The 23,611-nt window shown below is 38.9% G+C and overlaps 1 protein-coding gene across 6 annotated transcripts in view; it reads left to right on the top strand.

The window, feature by feature from the left end:
* TANC1 (tetratricopeptide repeat, ankyrin repeat and coiled-coil containing 1) overlaps positions 1-23,499 on the top strand; it is an 83,691-nt gene extending 60,192 nt beyond the window's left edge. For all 6 annotated transcript variants that reach the window (XM_065671167.1, XM_065671164.1, XM_065671166.1 and 3 more), the window contains 18 exons: positions 809-1,090; positions 1,971-2,122; positions 3,354-3,585; positions 4,835-5,001; positions 5,601-6,208; positions 6,646-6,754; positions 6,962-7,084; positions 8,139-8,375; positions 9,011-9,196; positions 10,602-10,680; positions 14,031-14,164; positions 14,828-14,951; positions 15,073-15,248; positions 16,485-16,617; positions 17,519-17,610; positions 18,693-18,839; positions 19,990-20,090; positions 20,927-23,499. In XM_065671167.1, the coding sequence (XP_065527239.1) occupies positions 809-1,090; positions 1,971-2,122; positions 3,354-3,585; positions 4,835-5,001; positions 5,601-6,208; positions 6,646-6,754; positions 6,962-7,084; positions 8,139-8,375; positions 9,011-9,196; positions 10,602-10,680; positions 14,031-14,164; positions 14,828-14,951; positions 15,073-15,248; positions 16,485-16,617; positions 17,519-17,610; positions 18,693-18,839; positions 19,990-20,090; positions 20,927-22,277 (4,433 nt within the window). In that variant the 3' untranslated portion in view covers positions 22,278-23,499. The remainder of the gene's footprint in view (positions 1-808; positions 1,091-1,970; positions 2,123-3,353; positions 3,586-4,834; positions 5,002-5,600; positions 6,209-6,645; positions 6,755-6,961; positions 7,085-8,138; positions 8,376-9,010; positions 9,197-10,601; positions 10,681-14,030; positions 14,165-14,827; positions 14,952-15,072; positions 15,249-16,484; positions 16,618-17,518; positions 17,611-18,692; positions 18,840-19,989; positions 20,091-20,926) is intronic.
* The last annotated feature ends 112 nt before the right edge of the window (positions 23,500-23,611 follow it).

Below are 23,611 nucleotides of genomic sequence, written 5' to 3'. Positions count from 1 at the left end.
AATTCCTAGTAAAACTGATCATATCTAGTTGCTGTGCTGTCCTCTTTAATTTGTTTTTTCATACTTGTAGATTAATGCTGAAACAGCATTTGTGTAACATTAGATTTGGTTAATGAATGCTCTTGAGAGCATTATATTAGTGCACAGTATTATTTCTGTAAATTTTAATGTGTTTTATGCAACCAAAGCCAAATTGTTCCAAACTATAGGTTTTCTGTTTGCCAAATGTATAGATTAAAGTAACCAAACATGACTACACTTTCAGCTGTGCTGTATAATTTCTGTTCTTGTGGCTTCAAAAGTACAGAACTACAGAGTAGTAATACTTTTTTTTTCCATGTTACTTTAAAAATACAGGGTTAAAACAGCAAAAAAATATTTATTCTCTGTACCTTTTTCTGTTTCTCTGTAAATGTCTACAGATCTGAAGACCTGACACGGAGATGCTCAGCAGTGTAGCTCAATCTAACTGAGCAATGTTTGGTGCTTCCCCATTTATAGAATTGTTAATCCATTTTTAAGAAAACTTGTGGATTCTGTGACTTACTAACTCGCTTCAGTTGTAAAAAAACTCCTCAGATTTATATTTGTAGCTTCCTTTCTCTAGAATTTAATTCACCTAGGAATAATGGAGGTGACCTGGGCTGAGCAAATCGGTCTGTAAGGTTTTCATGATGAAAGCTCTAAGTCTTCTGAGTATGAACACTATTAATGAGGTCACTGAATGAAGTTACCTTCTGAAACAGTGCTGTTTTAGTGCATGTCAAGTTTCTTCTAAGTAACTTTTCTCCCTGTCATCTCTTCTCAGCTCTTTTCATCCCCTATAAGCCTCAAGACATTTTGCTGAAGCCACTGTTGTTTGAAGTGCCAAGCATAACTACAGATTCAGTATTTGTTGGAAGAGAATGGCTGTTTCAAGCAATTGAAGAAAAACTGAAGAATACTGATCCATCAGAGATCAGGGGAGCAGTCATTACTGGAAATGTGGGATTTGGGAAGACTGCAGTTATTTCACGGCTGGTGGCACTGAGCTGCCATGGAAATCGCATGAGGCAAATAGCTTCAAATAGCCCTAATTCATGCCCTAAAAGTATGTTCCTTTTCTGAGTAACTGTTTGGGTTATTGTACTGATAACAAGAGCTTCTTGTTTGTTTGTTTTTTTGGCTTAAGGGCCTCATCAGCTCCTTGGTAAATACTTGTTCCCTGCAGTGGAGAAAGGAAACTGTTAAAATTGCATGCTTTGACAATACCTTCCAGATAATATAGCAGGGGCTCAGCTGAACAAAAGAGATTGTAAAATGAAGACTTTATGTAGAATCTCTTCCTTCTGTCGGGCAGTGTGTATCCTAAACTCTGGTTTTGTGACTCTAGTAGCTTGTTCTCCCATTAGTATGGAAAGTGACAAGGGACGTGTTTCTTCACCACTGCGGGCCATATGCGTTTCAGTATCACGCATTTTCCATAGCATTTCAGTAGAGGCAATAATAAAGCTATGGAGAAACCCATTCCTTCTTCTGCTGGGATCTGTAGGATTCTGTCACCTGAGCCATCCGGTGCTTACCATAACTGGAAGGATGATGTGACTGTTACTGCTACTTCCTCTACTGACACTTCAAGTAATAATAATCTTATAATAATGATATATTGTTTATATTTCCCAACAATTCAGTCATATAATAATTATTGGTTTAAAGGAGTAGTATGTACAATTTTAATAAGGACACTCTTCACGTCAGTATGGTTTGCTTTCAGTAATTCTATAGTTTTGATCTACAAGTCAGTGGAATTGTTTTAAAATTGTGACATTTAATGTCCTGTATTTATCAGAATAGTTGCAGGCTGCCTTTAATGCTGCTGTTCAGTTTTCATTTTTACTTTAGCAGTAAATATATTCTGTCATGTTTTCCTAGGAAACAATCTGCCATCAGCAAACTTGGTCTCTCTTGTATTTGTTGTCTTTTAAAAATAGGTGGTGATTCCTGTCAGGACATTCCCTTAAGTCAATTATCCCCATCTGCTCCTCCAGCAAATGGTACCAGTACAATAAAGATGCTGAATTGTTCTAGTACTCCTGAATACCAAAATCAAACAGGTGATCCTGTGAGGCGCCTTGCTTCAAAGGTGAGTTCCACTTACTAATGGATTTTCAGTATGTTAGAAGGACTCTAACCTGAGGCAGATGGTTGCCTGGACATGCTATTTGTCAGTGGTGAGGGAACAGGCAGTAACCTTGGACACTTCCAAAAGATGCGTACATTTCATGAATGGTGAAATCAGCTACTGGCCTTTTCTACCTTTCAAGCCATTGTTTGAATTCTGCTTGCTCTTAGAAAGAGTTAACATAAAAAATTTCACTTCTGTTTTATGAGTAGGATCCTTTACTTCCAAAAAGGGCCATGTTCTCTACAGGTAGATGCTCAGCATACCTTCCAAAGGCAAAATTCTGGGGGAAAAAAGATGATAAAATGTTTGGTCTGTGTATAATCCATCTATATTCTATGGTACAGGTTGAGTCTGAGTGTAGCCTTTCTATTTTCCATACTCTGATAGTCTGAAGTAAGCGAAAGTTATTTTTGCATTAGGTTATTATGGTAATTGTGGGGGTTTTTGCCTAATTATTAAAAATTGTTGATATCTGAATTGCACGCTTTATAGTGTGCACGCTTTATAGTTGTGAGAAAAACACAATGAGGTTATTGCTGCAGTTTTTAAGGTGATGTGTATTATATGGAAATGATGTTATGAGAACACTGGAGTGCAGACTGTTTACTGTGAACACCATGTTTTCCTTGGAGTTTGGTTCTTTTCAAAGACATATGGCCTATGTTACATTTTAATTAACACACACATTTGTGGTAAGCAGAATAAAGCCAGTTGTCCTCTTACCCTGTTTGCTACATGAGTATGCCTTTAATAGCTGTCTGTCATTTACTTTTGCCTTAATGATGATCAAGTGATTCCTTGGGTCACTATGGTGTGTGACCCAGTGCTGTTAAATTATAGCTAATAGGTTGCTTAGTCAGCCTCAAGTTATTCTTCTTACAGTAGTTAGCTGGTTACTCACTGTATCCAAATCACATGAACTCGAATTACTATTGTTTTCCTGCCAGAATCTGACATTTTGGTTTCACTTCCTCTTTGTGTGCACTGCAAGGTCCAAATCCATTCCATTAACTTACTTTCTGTGTTTTGGACGGAGGCCATCTGAGACCAGTTGTGGAGTTGGATAATTATTCTAACCCTAAAAAGTATTTTGTAGCTGAAAGAGAAATTCACTTTCACAATAATCAGACTAACTAGTAACCACTGTATGTATTGAAGGGGTAACTCTTTTCTTCGTTAAATTCTGCAGGTCGTTGCTTATCACTACTGTCAAGCTGACAACACGTACACGTGTCTTGTACCAGAATTCGTCCACAGTGTTGCAGCTTTACTTTGTCGTTCAAATCAACTAACAGCCTACAGAGATCTTCTAATAAAAGAGCCTCACTTACAAAGCATGCTTAGCCTGAGATCGTGTGTCCAAGATCCAGCAGCAGCTTTTAAAAGGGGAGTGTTGGAACCACTTTCAAACCTCAGGAAAGGTGGGTTAAGCAGGAAATGACTTGGAAACTGAATCTCAACTGCAGGAAAACTGTAAAAAAAAAATAATTATTAAGAATATGTATTTTGATGCCCTAAGAGAAATCAGTAAAGCCAAAACACTTCTGGAGAAAGGGATTCCTTAATGGTGGTTGTTGTAACAACAATGGGTAGCTTTAGAACAGTTGTTTGATGTTTATTTTAAATAATATTCTATGAGACTTTAATATTTAAGATTATGGAAACTTTTTTTTCCCCCCAGAAAACTCAAGGATACCTTTGTACCCTGAAGTTAAGGTTGGCACATTTGCATTAAAGGATTTTGTTTTCAGATGCTTTTGAGTTTTGTCACACTTCTTTGTTTTGTAATTTTCTGCGCCTAAACACCTGCAGTGTGGATGTGTTTTTTGCTTGCGTTTAAAACTGATATGGCATTCTTCCAAGAAAGTGGATAACAACATGATTTTTGTATTAAAAATATAAATATAGCAAACTCCTTGAAAACAGCAAGCTTCAGAGTATGTGCCAGCTTGAGCAGGTACTTGATGTATGGCAAGATGGGGAGATTTGCCAATGTGTGAACAGAGCATGTGTTGTTCTCATGAAAACTGGTTTGCAGTTCTTGAATTTTGTTGACAGTCAACAAAATTCCTGTGAAATCCATTGGCAAATCTTATGTTTAGCCCCGGAATTTTCATCCTTATCAAGTGCTCAAAATGAATATTGCTAGTTTCTTACGCTGTTGCAAAAATAACTTCTTGTCAGAACTGGAAGCGAAAAACCAATGCCTTATGATTTTTGCAAATTGTAAATTATTTTGTTTGTTTGGTAAGTCAAATAAAGGATAAGTTTTTAAGTAAATAGCTATTAATCAAAAGCAGTGTTAACTAATAGCTTAAATAACCTACATATGCCTTCTTCCCATATATGTGCATCTCTTCGGTTAACAGCCTTGTTTAATCTTTTAACTCTTTTACAGTCAGTTGTGAAATAGATCCATAATAATAGTGCAGTAAAAAACACTGTTGTGATTGCTTCTATTTTTAGTCATTTTATGGCAGTGTTGTTTTATATCTCTTAACGTTTATAGTCTCCTAAATAATGCTTGAATCCTTAAGACGTATTGCTGCATATAAAGATAGGTTTTTATTTCTTGAATGCTCAAAATTTGGGGATTAAAAATGCGTCACTTTTAATGATGTAGGAAAATCTGTATTCATCCTTTCCTATTCTCTTATTTTCATATTTCAGAGCGGAAAATTCCTGAGGAAGACTACATAATTTTGATAGATGGTTTAAATGATGCTGAATTTCATAAACCTGATTATGGTGACACAGTTTCTTCATTTATCTCAAGCATAATCTGTAAGTTTCCTCCCTGGCTGAAGCTCATTGTGACCATAAGAACTAATTTCCAGGTAAATACACCTTTTAACTCTTCTCTTACCATCAAAGACTGAGTGATCTTTCACACTGGTGCAACTGCATTAATAGGAAGAATACTGAACCATAGAATACCAGGTTGGAAGGGACCTCAAGGATCATCTGGTCCCACCTTTCTTGGTAAAAACACAGTCTAGGTTAGATGTCCCAGCACCCTGTACAGCTGAGTCTGTGCACCACTTCCCCAGGGATATTATTCCAGTGGCTGGTTTTATGGGAATTCAGAGTAAAGTCTCTTGATTTGGTTTGGTTTTTTCCTTCCTTCTTTTGTTGTTCCTTGTTTATTTACAGTGCAAAAGTATGATATTGGAGGCCTCTTTTGTTTAGAGTCACTTTCTTGAGTATGCCAGTAGAATTGATAATACAAGAAGTGGTGAAATCAGCGTAGGTTTGCTTTTGCAAAGCCATCACAGATATACTGAATTTTTGTAATGTCTTGTGCTCATTAAAGAAGAGAAATATAGCAGAGATGCGTTGTTGAGTTTTTAGTGCTGGAATACTGTAATGCCTGTGTATTGGATTGGTTGCTTTCGTTTTTAATTTCCTTCTTTTTTTCTCCTTCTCCTCCTCATAGGAAGTAGTAAGTTCACTGCCCTTTATTGCAATATCCCTGGACAATTTTCCAGACAACAAAGAAATTCATGAGGACTTGAATGCCTATATTCAGTACAGAATTAATAACAGCCAGGAAATTATAAACAACATATCTTTAAATGGAAAAGCTGATGCAGCTATTATTGGGAAAGTGAGTAACCACCTGATCCTGAGAAGCCTGGGATCTTACCTCTATTTGAAACTCACTCTGGATCTTTTCCAAAAAGGTCACTTAGTAATCAAAAGTGCAAGCTACAAGGTTGTTCCAGTGTCTCTATCAGAGTTGTACTTACTTCAGTGCAATATGAAGTTCATGACAAACTCTGCTTTTGAGCGAGCCCTGCCAATATTAAATGTGGCACTGGCATCCCTACATCCCATGACAGATGACCAGATTTTCCAAGCTATTAATGCAGGACAGATAAATGGTGAACAACAGTGGGAAGACTTCAGCCAAAGGATGGAAGCCCTTTCATGTTTTCTGATAAAAAGACGTGACAAAACACGTATGTTCTGCCATCCTTCCTTCAGAGAATGGCTTGTTTGGAGAGCAGATGGTGAAAATACTGACTTCTTGTGTGAGCCAAGGTAAATGAAACCTGCACCAAATGATGTTCAAAGAACTGCAGTTATCTTTTATGTAATCGTTTGAATTACTAAATGTACATTTTATCTCAAATTTCAGAAGGATTCAGATCTTCTAGAATTGTGTTTTATCTGTGGTACCTGCAGTGTACTGTGAGATGAAACAAGACAAAAGGGGAGCAGTTTACAAATCAGTGTCGAACCTGCATTGGTTCTGACATAGGCCCCTGGCGAGGTGACAGTAAAGAAATATTAGGAGTGTGTTTCAACTTTGAAATTTGCCTTTTTTCTCTTTGCATTATGGAAAGAGTATTGTTTAGATGAAGTGGTGTGTTTCAGTAGTCTGACAAAGAAAGCTGAGCTATTATGACAGGCATACAGATGCATTAAGGTATTTACTGAAAGTATAAAAGCAGTTCTCTCTTAATCTTTTTTACTAGGAATGGACATGCTTTACTGGCTTTCATGTTTTCTCGACAAGAGGGAAAGTTAAATCGTCAACAGACTATGGAACTTGGTCATCATATACTTAAAGCTCACATTTTTAAGGTAAAGTTTACGGCTTAATAGGTTTTATGACCTATTCATATGAATGAGTCATAGAGATTGTCCTCCATGTTGCTTTAATAATTTATTAGAAGCTCATATGAAGTGCTTGGTAGTGCTAACAGACAAAATATTTACACTGGTGAGTTGTAGATTTGAATAGTATTTCTAATCCTATAGAGAGATTTCCTGTTATGTCTCTTCTGGTAGGGTCTCAGTAAAAGGACTGGAATTTCTTCCAGTCATCTTCAAGCTTTGTGGATTGGTTATAGCACTGATGGACTGTCTGCAGCCCTTGCTTCACTGAGGAACATCTATACCCCAAATGTGAAGGTAAGATAATAAAGCACTTCTGTGCAATCAGTGCTTCAGCTGCTTCAGCAGCATTGGTGCTGTAATTATGTTGGTGAATGCTGAGATTGACCCTTTAGAGGAAAAAAGCCACCACTCTTTACATCTGTAACTGAGCTCCTTTATAACCAGTCTTCATGAACCTTTTTTAAGCTGTTGTTAAAGTCCAGTTAAATTTTCTCTGACAGTTTTGATGGAAAGAAGGACTTGACCCTGATTTTGATGTAGCCACGCTCCATAGCATAGAGAAATGTGTGGATGCACTTTCAGGGGGTCAGATGTACCACCTGATTTGCTGGGCAGACTTCAGCCATGTTTTCTTGTAGCAGGGAGTATCAAGGGGAATTGTAAAAGGGGAGGTACTGTAAGAGTGAAAGGATGCAAAATGTCAGAACTTTGCATTATTGTTTGGATCCCTGTATTATGGATAGGGAAATCTAAGTTGGTAAGTTGCAATTCTAGCCAATTGCTAAGCCTTTTGGTTGGAACTTTGTGCGCACATGCACACACACACATGCGTGCTCTGATAATTCTTTTAGAATCTTAGAATCCTGGAATGGTTTGGGTTGGAAGGAACCTTAAAGATCATCCAGTTCCAGCCCTTCTGCCACAGGCAAGGACACTTACCATTAGACCAGGTTGCTCAAAGCCCTGTCCAACCTGGACTTGGAATGCCAGGGATGGGGCAGCCACAGCTTCTCTGGACAGAGAGGTTGCTTTTTATGCAATCTGGTTCTCTGTTAATGGAGTTAGATACATAGATCTGCAGAGTAGCATGGATGAAATTGTCACGAGAGAGTAGTGAGTTTCAGGGAAGAGGTAAGTTTTCTATTAGAAGTACACACTAATAGAATAATTATTTGCTAACAGACGATTTTAAACTTTCATATTGCTAGATATGTGATAAAATCGATGTCTGCCAATAAAATCTCCATCAAAATTGGGAAGTAACGTACGAGTATTTGAATCAAGATGTCAAAGTCTTTTAATAAATTCAGACAAATATGAATAAAAAGTTGTTTAAATTGAATTTTAGGTGAGTCGGCTGCTGATCTTGGCAGGAGCAAATGTGAATTACAGGACTGAAGTCTTAAATAATGCTCCAGTGCTGTGTGTTCAGTCGCACCTTGGACATGAAGAAGTGGTCACTCTTTTACTAGAATTTGGAGCTGCTATTGATGGAACTTCAGAAAATGGGATGACAGCACTTAGTTATGCAGCTGCTGCAGGTCACATGAACATAGTTTCACTGCTGTGCAAAAAAGGTGCAAAGGTAAGCTTATGCACAAAAATTGCAATGTTTGCAGTAAAAAAAATCATGTAAAGACCTAAGAAAATTGTTGATTACATAAGTATATAATTAACTTGGGGCAGGGTATGGGGAATAACATCTACACAAGCTTCTATGAAACATTTTCATGTGCCAGTGATCACAAGCCACTGGCTGTTCCATTCTGCCAGTTTTGGGTCCACCTCACTGTGTACTTATGTAAGTGTGTACTTCATCAGCTTGTCCATGACTATCTTATGAGAGACAGTGTCAGAAACCTTACTATAGTTGAGGCAGACAACATTCACAGCTCTCCTGTCATCTACAAAGCCAGTCACCTCGTTGTACAAGGCTGACAGGTTGTTTAAGCATGACATCCCCTTAGTAAGCCCATGCTGACTACTCCAAATCACCTTTTTGTCCTTCATGTGTTTGGAAATGGTTTCCAAGATAGTTTTTCCATTGCCTTCCCAGCAACTAAGGTGAGGCTGTTTGGCCTATAATTCCCCAGATCTTCATGCCCTTCTTGAAGATAGGAGTGACATTTACTCTCTTGCAGTGCTTGGGAGTTCTTCTTGTGGCCTTTCACTTGACTTTTTAACTTTGAACACCTTTTTTCCCCTCCACCTACAATGCAGGCTGACTATGTAGACAAGAAGGGCCAGTGTGCTTTGGTCCATAGTGCATTGAGAGGGCATTGTGATATCCTTGAATACTTGCTCAATGTTGCTTGGATAGCTCCATCCCAAGAACAGAATTCATTAAGAAGAAGCCAGGCGTTGCAACAAGCTCTAACAGCAGCTTCCAGTATGGGACACTGTCAGGTAGGTTGGTAGTTTGTATACATCCAAATCTGTTTGAATTTATCAGAGTTGTATAACACTGCTTGCAGCTATTTTTGAAAGAGGTCTGGAGAGCAGAACTATCGAAACTTCTGGTATTTAAAGTAGTGTGCACTCTTAGCAGCAGTTGTAAATGCTGTAGTTAACTATCCAGTTATATTATTTGCTTCAGGATTTTGTTTATATGTAGTTTTCTGTGGTTTTTTTTTTCCTGTCTGTTCCTAACTGGTTTTCTGTTGTCCTAACTCTCTAGTGGTAACAATGATATTCTGTATCTGTGATCTACTCTAGCATGTTTCTACTTTAGGGTGATTTCTGGGTTGTTTGGGGTTTTTTTTCATAGTATAACAAACTGCATATTGCACGTACTTGGACATGCTTAAATTTTTAACCTGGTGCACATATCAGGCTATAGACTTCAGCTTTCTTCAGCTTAATGTCACTTTAGACAGAAATTTGGGGTTGTATGTATGTATATGATAAGTGTCAGCATTACAGTACTATTCAGTAAAATGAACACTAAAAGTAAGCAAATAAGAAATACTTAAAATGGTTTAGATAATACAAGGTAATACAAATATGTCTTCTGTTCACTGGAAAAATAAAACTTAACCTTGGTATGAAAGTAATTGGTAAGTAAAGATACTTGAGTAAAGATCACATTAGGCTGATGGGATTTCCCATGTATGTACTGTGATGTGCCGAAAGTGGAAACTTAAAATCTCTTCAATAAAACCATTTCAGTATTAAGTTCTTTTAAATCTATTATTTAATTGCCATAAGATCTGATCTTTAGAGTTGTTTGCATGATTCAAATATAGAAATGCCTACGTGCAATTAATTTATTGTATAATATATAAGCCATCACTGTCTCACAATATAAATTGGAGGATTCTGAACTATGATTAACTTGAATTAATGGGCAATTCCTTCACTTGTGAAAGTTGCTATCCATGACTCAAATGAAAGCAGTCAACTGCTGAATATCAGCAAAATAGGTCACATTAATCATAAATAGTTACTCTTACCTGAAAATGTCCATCTTTCCCTGGTTTTAGGAGTGGGGTGCTTTATTTCTATTTTGGGCACTGTTTGCCTTGATTGTTGTGGTATATGTAGGTCACACAGGAGCTCATTAAATCATAATAATGCAAAACATCCTGAACCAGTTAACAGAAGGGCGCTGGGCTTTTTTTTTTTAAACTCCTTTCAATAACAGCCATCTTCAGGTCATACTAGAAATCATACTGAGCTTGCTTTGATGGCTTATGAACAATATCTATTCAGTTTCTTTGATTCATGCGCATTGTTTTAAATCTTTTATCCTTTGTTATGTCTTGCAAGTGATGGTTTAGTGACTCACATCTCTGCTAACTGATTTTGACAGGTGGTTTGTTACATCTTGACAGTTGAAAAGGATCATGGAATAGACATCAATGACACTGATGCCTTGTGGGGAGAAACAGGTATTTTCTTTCTTCTGTTTTCCCTAGTTAGAGTTGCTCTTTTAAAAAGTAAGAGGTTCTGATTGTTTGAACTTAATTTTCTGTGGTACAAGTTGTGGGAAATATCAGTTTTAATAATAAAATCCAGTGTAGAAGTGTAGAGTTTTTAACTTAATAAATCCACTCCTCTCATGTATTGGAAAGAAGAGTTATTTTGTATTAAAATTACTGGAAATTACCGAGTTCCTAATTGAATTGGTGATTATATGGGAAACACAGTGCTTCGAGCTGCAGGGTAAATTTCTTAGGATTATTTGAGAATTCTTTAAAACTTTTTTGGTTAAATTTCATTTGTTTGCAAGAAATGCGAGGCAGTTGACTCATTTATTTGAACGAGACCGTGGATGAAAAGACATTCCTCTGTGTGGGAAATGCCAAATCTTTCTTTTAAAGACAAGCTGTAAGCTGTGCAGCCTCCAGCTGGAAGGTTTCCTGGTTTACCATATGAGTAGCATCTCAGTTTCATTTAAAAAGCTGAGATTGCACAAGCAGGTGTGAAAACTGTCTCTTCTAGTTATTGTCAGTAACCTCTTCACATACCGGAGAAGCAAACGTTCTTCATTCCTGTGCATATACAGAACTCTTGTTGCAAATACAGTGAATTCCAAACCCCATACATCTCTTTCCAAATTAATTTTCCTTTAATATTTCTTGACAATATTTTGTACTTAAGTTCTTAATGTATTGGATATCTTTAGTAATGAAGTAAGTACTTCCTTCTGCAGTGTGAAGATGGTATGGTTATGTTTGCGTTGTACTGAGTGGTTCTTTGCAGTCTATTTTGCAAATGGGAGTATGATGTGGAACTGGATAGTGATAAAATTAGAAGGATGAGGCAGTAAAGTGAGGAGCACAGTTTTGTGAGCAGCTGTTTTAAAAAGGAAAAATCCATCACACGTTGAAATAGCATAGAACAAACTTTAAGATCATTCCTTTTCATGTAGTGACGTGTTCCAGAACAGCTTGTTTCTGTTCATATATTTGTATTGCTGTTACCTGCTTGAATCCTGAGTTGGTTCTGCTCATTGTGGAGGCTGTTTCAATAGCATTTTATATTGTGAGTCTTTAGAGGGAAAGACAGCTGGAGATCATCATTGCCATTCCCAGTATTTTATCCCATTAACAGTGCTGAAGGCCACGTTTGTATGAAGTATGGGTCCAAGGCAAATTAAGTAGCAAATTCAAGTGGAGCAGATAAAAAAAGTCATGTTAACAGATGAAGTGTGAGCATGTTCAGTGGAAGACTTATAAGTGTGTTATCTGCATTTCCCTAGTTTACCCTTTTCAAAATCCACATTAATCTCAGTTGCAAAAAAATAATCTTAGGTTAAAGACATCTCTGAGATGTTTTCCAGCCTCATATTTTCTATACAAATCAGCTAAATTTGAGCATAATTTACTGTCTAGTAAAAATGATAGAAAATAGCATCACTTTGGTTGCTCTCAACTTGTGCAGAGTACCATTAGGCAGATCAGTCATATTGTGGAGTAGAATAGATGGAATTCCTGAGCAGAGTTTAGCTCTAGTGTTGTTAAAGCTAACTGGAGGAATTGTTTAGTCATCTCATACCTGGGTTAGGTATAGGGTATTACATTGTTGCTGTAATGTGAGTTACACTGTGAGCTAAAATGCAGCTACTGACAGAATAAAAAATGTGAAGTTTTTGAATGAGATGGTTTGTTTTACCTTTGATGTTGGTATCTATAAGAGTTACCTTCCAGTTGGTCAGATCAAAACAGTTGCTGTAACAGCAAAATACCAGTTAGTAAAGAGTGAATGGGTTAGATATTGTAGTTCTAAAAAAAGGAATGTGCTGCTTCCCGCAGTGTTTGCAATTTCATTCAGCATTTGTAGCAATTGAAAAAAAACTATCATGTCTGAAAATGCTGAAAAAAGAGTAACAAGAAATTCACAATTTGACCCACTTCTCATGGGAAACTCTGTGGTATTAGGATTTAGGAAACAGAGGGGCAAGTCCTTTGCTGATTGTTGCAGAAGGCAATGCGTGAACCCATTTTCTAAACAATGTTAACATTACTGATGATGCTGTAACACAACAAAAAAAGCCACTTTAATTTCAAGCTCCATTTAAAACACACAATAAGTTGATGGGAAAAGGGGAAAAAATCATGATGGGGAATATACTTTTATTTTCAACCTTCAATGAGTGTCACAGTGAAAAGGTGTATGATAAGCTTTAGGAGAAGGTGCAAAGTTGTTTAAATGTGCAGCCTTACAGCAACACTTCAGCATTAAGGTACTGAGTAGAGTCCCACAGTATTAGTGTTGAATGTATGGAAGCCTGCTTTCTCATAAGCCACATATTGTGAACACAGATGTGCAGTAATTTGTATCTTATGAATGTCTAAAAGATCAAAACGAGTGGGCTTAATTCTGTGCTGCGTGGACACATTTGCTACTACACTGTGTTGGACTGCTCTGTCTCCAGTGTGTGTAGGTGTGTATATACAGTTGTCATACTCTGGTGTTTTCAGACAGGGCTGAAAAAGTATCTGCCCATAGTAGTATCTATGTTTAAAAGCTGCGGTTACTGCATTTTTAGGTAGAGGTCAAGAGCACTCGCTTTTGACAACATACACTGTTCTGTTCAAAGAAAGATTTTTGAGGTGGTAAGAATGTTGATATCTCTTGTGTCCTGGAAAATGTACAGTAATCCCCCGAAGTCTAGAGTAAGGGTCAGCATGCAGGAATTAGAACTATTAATTCATAACCTACTGTGCTTTTCACCATGAAAACCTAGGGGAAACAGTTTTAACTAGTGCAGAATGAAGCTAAAGCTAAATTGTCCAAGGCACAGACTTTCTGCAGGGATCTGCACATCTGATGTTTTGTAATAAACCACAGCAAGGGATCAGGTAAAACATACTTCCTGAAACTTGAGTTACAGTCCCTTTGCTGAATCCCAGAGCTGTTTCCATCTTCACCTTTAGGAAGGGCCAGATGGAAAGAAATGAAACTTCCTTGCCTTGAAAAAAATGATTAATGAAAAAGAAACTAGAACAGACAGGTGGATTTATCCAGAATTTCGTAAAGATTCCTTTTAAGCTACAGCCTGTGCACACGATACAGCTCTTATCTTTGAGAATCATCTTCCCCCCCCAGCCCCAGTGGGTTATTGACTTAATCTGATTCTGACTAATTCGCTTGAGGCTAAAAATAGTTATGGCAATACTACAGAGCAGCAGAGTTGAAAAGATTGGGGCTTCAGTCACACTCACATAATGTGCATGTGTTCAAAAATGTGGTAAAACAGCAAAGAGATGATGTTGATGAAAATGCTTTTATTTAGCTCTGACAGCTGCTGCAGGAAGAGGGAAACTGGAAGTCTGCAAATTACTTCTTGAACGTGGAGCTGTTGTGACGAGAGCCAACAGGAGGGGGATTCCGCCACTCTTCTGTGCTGTGCGGCAGGGGCACTGGCAGGTCTGACACATCTTTGTGAACTAAATGGATTCCTTTGGGAAGCTGTCCTCGATTCCCCCCATCTTTAGTCCTGTTATAAGTTAGTGTAGATTTTCTAATACGTGTTTGCATCAACACCAAAGGAATGTGTTCAGAAGCTCGCTTTTAAAGTTATTTAAAATGACAGATAATGGTAAATAAAGAAGCTGTGGCTGCCCCATCCCTGGCAGTGTTCAAGGCCAGGTGGGATGGGGCTTTGAGCAACCTGGTCTAGTGAAAGGTGTCCCTGCCGATGGCAGGGGGTTGGAAAAAGGTGATCTTTAAGGTCCCTTCCAGCTCAAACCATTCTGTGATTTTATGCAGAGGATTAAAAAGTATATCAACTGTATGACAACCTTGGTTATAATGTACTTGAAAAATAATACATGGGAGTTAAAATATTTCCTAGACCAAGAACAGAGGCGATTTTACATCCTCCATACTGCTTCTGTATTAATGGAGAGAGAACCTTAAGAGTCAGGAGCCTTCCTCATGCTGGCCATTCCTGTCTGGAGAAGGCCCTGAATTGCAAACAGATTTCTCAATGATTGCTCTAAATAACACCTCAGTGCTCTTCTTTAAAAGTTCATTCTCTTAAGGATAAAATTTGCCAATTTATTTTTAAATTGCTGTTTTCTATTTCAGATTGCTAAACTTCTAGTGGAGCATGGGTCTGATGTGAATTTAAGCGACAAGCAAGGCCGAACTCCACTTATGGTGGCTTCTTGTGAAGGACACTTGAGCACTGTGGAATTTCTGCTTTCTGAAGGTAGAAAATAAATAGTGGTTCAAGGCTGCACAGCTGTACCAGAGACTGCATCTCTGTGAGTTGGGTAGTTTTGCTTATTAAACAGGACATCTACATAACAAACGTCATTTTCATTTTACAGGTGCAACCATTTCCTCCCTGGATAAAGAAGGACTGACAGCTTTGAGCTGGGCATGTCTGAAAGGCCACAGGGAAGTGGTTCAGTATTTAGTTGAGAAAGGTGCAACAACTGATCAGACAGACAAAAATGGACGAACGCCCCTAGACCTGGCAGCTTTTTATGGAGATGCTGATATTGTGAGTAGAACTAACAGCAGGAAAACTAAGCCTCTGTTAAAGTTTTCATAATACAGACCAAAGCTCAGAAGTATTGCCAACAAACCAGGAAGGAAATCTGAGGAAGTAGCAAAGATGCTTACACTGTTAGCAACTGGACTGCAGTGCAAGCATTTTCTCAGTGAGGTTTTTGGTACAGAGGTAGCGGTGCTAGAAGTCCAGCATTATCCCGTTATGTGTTACTGTCTGCTGTTGTACGCAAGTCTTCTAAATCTCAATCAAAAGCAGCATTTACAATTTCTGCTTTGGATGAACTGGAATTAAAAAAAAAAAAAAAAAAAAACAACAAAACAACAAAACAAAACAAGGAAAAGGAGCTTTTTTGGGCATGAAAGGAAAACACTTTTTTTTTTCAGGCTCTGCAAAGCCATCGAGGTGACCTGGCAGGGTCAGCTGGGTGCCTTCATGGAACAGAGACTCCAAAGGAGAGGTGTAGGAAGAAGGATATTGCCAGAATAGATGAAATGCAGAAAGATTTTGCTTCTCCATCCTAAGGCATCATTAGTTGTCTTTGATAGGTATTTTTCATGCTTTCCGTGACTGGGAAAGAACTGTTAGAAAAGCTGATGGTTTTCATCTTGCAAAGATGGCACTGATCACATCTCAGTGTTACTGTCAGTCTGATAATGTGGAACTACAAGGCCTGAGGTGAAAATTCACTTCTCAATTTGTTTCACAGGTCATTTCAGAAACAGGACAACAACTGAAGTTCCTTTTCCAGTCCTGTACCTTTCTCACACACTACCTTCTTCCTCTGTAGAGAATGTTAAAATGCAAAAATATAAGGTGAATTTAAGGCATTTTAGGTGAAGTTTTTCTGAATAAGAAATGGACCATGATGTAGCAGAGATCAAAAGGATACAATAAGGTTAAAGTCTGTGATTTAGAATCCTCTGTATCTTTGAAATTACAGATATTTTTTTAAGCGAGGGTTTATTTTGTCCTTACGCTTCAAAACTCGGTAATGGTTGGTGTAGTGTTACACTGTACTTGAAGCTAAAGCCACAGGGCCTGCACTGCTGCTCTGTTCTCACTGCGTTTGTTACCCCTGGGCTTGAGTTGCTGCCTCTGCCTATTGGCGTGCAGACCATGACCAAAGGAGGGAATGGAGGGATTAGGTGGTAGCTTAACTATCCTACTGTTCTGCCTCTCCTACCAGAAATAATGTTACAAGGCCTGTCTTGTTTCTCTTCGCAGGTGCAGTATTTGGTAGAGAAAGGAGCAATGATTGAGCACGTAGACCACAGTGGCATGCGGCCACTGGACAGAGCTATTGGATGTCGTAACACGGCTGTAGTGGTTATGCTGCTGAGAAAAGGAGCTAAACTAGGTTAGTAAAACTAGCCTGCACTCAAGAGAAGCAACTGAATATCTGCTTTGCTGGAATTACTGTCATTTCTTTGTGAAGTAAATAAATAAATCTGGAAGTGCACACCAGATTTTTGCAGGTTGTACAGTTTGCAGATGCCTGCACAAGAGAAATCTGTCTCTTAAAGGCAGACACTCGACTCACTTCAGAAGTGAAGAAATGAAAGTAATTTTATTGTGTTCTTCGATGTGTTGATGAAGAGGTTTGGAGGAGTCAGTCTTTACATGGTTACTCTATGATGATAACAAGGAAATGATGATTGCACCATTAGTGATACTTAATTCTAGGAATTATTTAGATTAAGAAGTTTTACATTTAAATAACATTTTTAATAGATTATAGAATTGCAAAGAGTGGTTAAAATTGTACGTCCAAATGATGTATTATCAGTAGGCAAATAGCTGGTGCAGATGTGTACACAGAATCATAGAATAGTTAGGGTTGGAAAGGACCTTAAGATCATCTAGTTCCAACCCCCCTGCCATGGGCAGGGGTAATTCTTGAATCTGTAGTGCCTCTAAATCATCATTTATTATTGTTTGGGTACTACAGATGATCAAATACAGATCCTTACTTAGGTCTGGACTTTACTGTGACTTTTATACTGGCCTATTCTGGCTTAATACCAAGGATGGAATGAATCGGACCATTTAATACCTGGCTCTCTATCTATGTGTGGGAGCAGGGCAGGTATGGATATATACCTATCTTAAATACATTTGCGCACAGTACTACTACTACTACTAATAGTTCTATGCAGGTGGAATATCTACTGAAGTAGGATTAGGCTTTCTAGGGTTAATAGGTATCAGAAACACACTTGCTTCCCTTTTGTCAGAGATCCTTAAAATTTAACTTGCAGGAAATGCAGCATGGGCAATGGCCACCTCCAAACCTGATATTCTCCTTATTCTGCTGCAGAAGCTGATGGAAGAAGGAAATATACTGTACAAAGTAGGTAGATTTTTTTTAATTATTTTTATTTTCTGATAGCAGAACATTATAATTTAACTTCTGTCTGAATGTAGATTAAAGGTCTTTATACCTCCTTTTATGTTCAAACAAGATGTGTACTTGCACATCCTTTTATGTTGGGAATGAGGCCCACAAATCTTGAGAACCCTGGAAGGAATCACTGAAAACTCCTGTGTAAATGAAAGAAGTAACTGAAAAGTCCAAGATGGATAAGTGCATTTTCTTTCTGTTGAGCAAGTCAATCTGAACATTTGTAGCAGTCAGTTGCTGCTTAAGAGCAACTCAGGATATAAGGTGCTCGTTTGAAAGTGCCTTGTTGAATTAAGTGACATTTAGGCATGTCCTTTCCTTCAGCGTAATGTTCTTGTGTGTGCTGTTTAAGTATATATTGAGATAAGTGACAGCTTTTTTGATACGTTCTTTTTACTCATGGTGATACATTGCTTAGAAGGGGAACTGGCATTATTTGGTAAACTGAGACATCTGCTTTACTAGTGCAGCACAGTGCTGAATGACTTTACAGAAGCATCATTCAAAGTCTGTTCTAGCTGCCGGTAACTTGTAGGATCTTTTATAAGTGTCCTCAGGTATCTGCCACCTTATCTCTGATCTTTTTTCTGTATCAAATGGCTTTGCATAGTAAAGAAAGAGACCCTTCACACCTTGCTGTCATGAATTAGATTCTCCCAAAACCTAGGCCTTAGAGCTATAATCAGTGACCTCATCAGGTACTGGACTGCTCTCTTTAAATAAGTGAATAATTAATTGTATTGTACCTGAGTTTTTTCTCGTACAAGTAATATGTATTAATGCAATATATCCTGCTGAAATACCATTAAGGGTATGAGCTTAGATACAAACACAGGCTTCAGTTAACGTCCAAGTTCTCACCTGTGCCTGTGTGCAATTCATACTGTATATGTTCATTTTATTTAAATCTGGCTCTGTGTTTTTTACTTGAAGAGCACCTCTTGGTACATGTCAAGTATCAGTGTGCTTTTCTGCAACAGTATTGCGACATTCAGAGTTCCTGAAAAGCTTCTTGTTTCCTGCCTTTGTAGAAAGGCAAGATGAAAGAAGCAGCACAGCGCTATCAGTATGCCTTGAGGAAGTTTCCGAGGGAAGGATTTGGAGAAGAAATGAAAGCATTCAATGAGCTGAGAGTTTCATTATACCTAAATTTATCACGATGTCGCCGAAAAACAAATGTAAGCTCTTACTGTTGATCTGTTGCCTCTCTGGCATAGGGAACCTTAGACTTCAGTTCTACTCCATTACTGAGTTTGTACCTGGGACATTTATTTCTGCTGTTTTAGAATCCTTTTCACTGTATCCTGCTTCTGGGCTTTGTTGTGTCAACAAATGGGGACAGTTCACAAGATGAGGTCGTGTTGCTGTGGGGGATCTATTACAGCTGTTCTTAGGAAATGCAGTTATTTTGGAATGACAAACCGCTGGCTGGTTTTGGTACTTTTTTGAAAAGACTAAATGGAAAATGCTGCTACCGCTACTACAAGTAGTGTGTGTGTGCATTCCTTACCATATCCCACTGATAAACTCTCATTGCATTTTGCTAACCCTGAAGTGCATCACTTTCCATCTAAAACTCAAGTTCACCATATTGCTCTGTTCTTGCATATCGTCTCAGGACAGGGTTTTTTGGCGTTAATAGTTCCCCAACCTCCTGTATCATGCTCCATATAATTCAGTATTGTGAACGCCCTGTGCCAAACATCATGGCTGTTAGAAAAATTAGGCTTGCTTCTGCCTTCAGCTTCCCCATAGCAATCCTTGCCCCTGTTTAAACCCTGCTTTTGTCAATTCCAGTCTAACCAACAGTTTACTAAACTCTTACTCTGCGTTCTTGTTAAATGAAGACCACATAAATTATGTCCAGCACAGTTCTTCTTTCAAAGTTTTACATACCTTGTCAGAGGCAGCTCCGGACTCGGCCAAGCCATTTCCTGAATTTTCTTGCTTTTCTCTGAATTCCTAAGTCTTTACCTGGCCTTTTCTCAAAAGACATTCGAAAGCCTTGCTGTTTGGGGTTTATTTTCTTTTAAACATGAAGTCTCCTCTAGCATTGTAACATCTTTGCGTTGAAGATAACTGTATCCTGCTTACCTTAACACTGCTTTTAGCTATCTTGGAGTCAATTTCCCTTAGACACAAGAGGCAAGGGTAGAGAGAGGAGTCTGTTCTCAAGTTTTTTCAGGAAGTATCTGCTTTTGCTGTCTGATAAAGGGACTCTTTGTACTGCGTAAGGTATCCACACTACTGAAGCAGTACCACGAGTATAGGGCATGCGCCTTTCTTTTGTTGTCACTGTATAATGAGTATTTTTGTTGAAATTATTAGGACTTTGGTATGGCTGAAGAGTTTGCTACCAAAGCACTGGATCTGAAACCCAAGTCTTACGAAGCCTATTATGCTAGAGCAAGAGCTAAGAGGAACAGCAGGTACTGTTTGGTTCTGTGCATCTTCCTAACACTTTCAGTTGCTCCTTGTCTTTTCCACTAGTTGCATTTGGAATTTGCAAAGAAAGTTCTTTTCCTTGTGCACTTTCCATCTGTATTAGGTCTCAGTATCAGTTACAGCCAACCCAGCCCCAAAAAGCAATACTGAATAATCTTTTAGGCAAACAGTACGTAGTTGAGGAAGTAACAAATTGATACGAAGAGAGACTAAGAGGAAATGGGACTGCTACTCCAAGTGATTCAGCAGAATGTTGGCAGCAGTGTGCCACCAAACTCCAGCACTGCATTACTTATTACTGAGTTTATATATGATTACTGGGTGCTTCTGTAGGACAGGATATGTTGAATCATCAACAGTTCAAGATAAAAACAAGGGGAGCTTGAGAAACAGCAAACTGTAGTGGTATAGCTAAAGTCTAGGGAGAGGTGCCTTTTTGATTCACCATGTCTTTTCTAAGCAGAACAATAATCAGGAAGCAGAGTTCAGTCAGTCACCTGCTCTGAAGGCAACAGTGAAGCGTTTACAAGACAAAGCATCAGTTCCTAGTGTTAGCAGCAGACTGCTGCTGCCTTCCTCAAGAAGCTGTTGAGATACCAGGGAAGGGTTTAGGGCTGGGTCTGCGCTTCCACCATAGGAAAGATGGCTTGGAGAAGATCCAATTCTTACATTGTCATCAGCTACAGACAGAGATGGCAGATCAGAATATGCCTTTGAAAGTCAGGGGCGTGAATTAATTGTAGGCAATGCTGTGACTTACACGTGCCCCTGGTTTTGATTCAGTTTAACTGTGGGTTGGTTTTTCTTTTTCCCTAAACAGAAAGCTACTTGCTGCTCTCGCTGACTTGCGTGAAGCCACACAGCTGTGTCCCAGCAATCAAGAGATAAAGCGTCTCCTGGCTCGAGTAGAAGAGGAATGCAAACAGTTCCAGAGGACACAGCAACAGAAGCATCAGTCTCCACAGCTACTACAGCATATTAACAACTCTGATAATGAGGAAGAGGGCATTATACAAGGTGTGAATGACAATTTTAATCTTCAAGACCAGGAGGATGAACTGTCACACCCTGAGGAGTCTGCTTCCTGTTCACAAAGGCTGCAGTGTTCTTTAGCTCCTTCATCGTACAGCAGGACCCTTCAAGAAGGTGTACAGCAGAAAGCTAGATCTGTGTCCCCTCAAAGCAGAACAGGCAGTAAATACCTGAGAGAGCCAGGCTTGATCATGCAGCCAACAAAGCAGGCACAGATTGTGAAAACTAATCAGCACCTGAGCTCCATCCAGCCTGGGCCAAAACCAGGAAGCGGTCCATGTAATGCAAAGACACAATCATCTTTTCAGCATCTTCCCCAAAGTCCCTTGCCAGTCCGGCACTGTAAAATTCAGCATTTGGATGGGACAGGCACATTATCACCCGGAAGCATTTCTGCAGGTCCTAGTTCTGAACTGTACAATGAGAAGTTTGTGTCCAGCCAGTGTTCCCATTCACAGCATAATGAGAATCTGTCCTCACATTCTTTTGCAAGTAAGTCTAAAACTGCCGACCGGTTGACAGCCTCTACTCCAATGAATTTCGGTGAAGCAAGGCAGCAAAGTCCTGTTCCCTGTAGTTCTCCAGCCGGTAGTATGATTCTCGCCAGCTCAACCAGCAGCTTAAGTTCAGCCAGTAGTTTTTCAGATAGTATTAAGGGGCTGGGCCCAGACGTTCGACTCAAGGAGAGTAACGTTCATCAAGTTCAGGGTACTGCTGAACACAGACCTCGCAATACCCCATTTATGGGGATCATGGATAAGACTGCAAGGTTTCAGCAGCAAAATACTCAGTCCAGTCGTACTTGGCACTCTCAGGCATCGGAGGGATTATCAACACATGTTGCTTCTGGGGGCATTCAGCCCTCCAATTTCGAGCAGTTCTCAGTCAAGCACTACCAAACTAAAATCTCCTCTACTGGTGCTGCCCCAGGTGACAGCAGCCAGAATGGTCTGCAAGCTAAAGACCGCGAGGAGCTCAAGTGCCAAATGTCAACCCAGTGTCAAGACAGCAGATCACCTAAACAGGCACCGCATTTATACCCAGATGCGGTATCACAGCCTCACAGCAGTAAAGAAGGCCATCTGAGTCATGGCACGGCTGCGAAACCAAAGCGATCATTCATTGAATCAAATGTATAAATATTACGGTGTATATTTACAGGGTTGTAAAACTTGGCTCATGACATCATAGCATTTTACTTCTGTACAAAGTACTGATGGCTGGTCACTTATGAGTATGCAGTCCATGTTGGCCAGTTTTCAATGGGCTACAACCACTTCAAACTGGTCCTGCCATCACAGGACAGTTACAGTAACTGGAACAGCAAACCTGTGTGAAAAGAGTCCATGATGATCACCTACCCACCGCGCCCGGCCCTCGCGCAAAGCCTTTCCATCCTGTTTTACCATCAAGTAAGACCTTCCTTTTACATAGGGCTTTAATCTCTGGTTATATTACATCTCACCACTTACTTACTTACATAATAATCGTGCCTCTCTAATGCTTAAGTAAGTGCTTACTTCTCAAAACAGTGTTAAGAAAGATAATCTGCTGCGTAATACTCAGATCTGTATATGTATGCTTTTTTTTTAAATCAAAGATAGTATTTTATCACTTTTCTAGTGGGATCTAATTTGGGTTGCATGATGTACATTTAGGAAGCATAAATAATTTGTGTCTGAGTACAATGTAAGCGGCCATGTTTGGACATGTAAATATAACTATTTTTAGTAACTAGAAGAACTCAAGTAAAATAAACGGCGACATTTGCATGTGTATTGAAAGGCTTTGACCATATTGGTTATTGCACTGAAGAACACAATATTATGGCATATTAACAATAATCGCACTTTATATAGTTTATCTAATCACCTTTGGGTGCTGTCTTAAAGCAAGATGATCTATTGTTTATTGTGGAAAAAGGTACAGCAGTGAAATCTTTAGGAACTGTTTTTATGGGAAACCTAAGAAATTGGTGAAGACGAAAGTTTGAGGAGAAGTGTACGTGCAGCTGTGTGACAGGATGAAGCTGTGAAGTTTCTCAGAGGAAATTGGTTTTAAATTGGCGAGATCCTTCTGCAGCCAAGGAGCTGCAGCGCCATCCCTGTGAGTGCAGGTAGGTTGGAGTGGTCAGTGTGACAGGCACAGTTCACATCCTGCTTGTGGACAGTGTTGGACACTGTAAACAGCCGTACCCCCTTTTACAACTTCCTTTTGAGTTTGCATTGTTATGCTTTAGCTTATTTATTGTTTACTGTTTCTTTGATACTTTGTACAACTCCTATATTAGTCTTGTCCTGTAGTTCTATTTTTGCACAGCTACTGTATTTTTTTCCATACAAAATAAAGATTATGAATACACACCTGTGGGAGAAGATGCAGTCCCTGATGGTTACAGAGTAAACTCTCCAGCCTTTTTAGCTACACGTTCAGGAATAGGGGACAAAGACTCATTTTTGGTTTTTAAATTAGA

The sequence above is a fragment of the Lathamus discolor genome, chromosome 3 (assembly GCF_037157495.1).
Source record: "Lathamus discolor isolate bLatDis1 chromosome 3, bLatDis1.hap1, whole genome shotgun sequence".
In the NCBI taxonomy this organism is placed as follows: Eukaryota; Metazoa; Chordata; class Aves; order Psittaciformes; family Psittacidae; genus Lathamus; species Lathamus discolor.
Note: the sequence above shows the minus strand (reverse complement) of the source record. Positions and strands in the feature narration are given on the sequence as shown.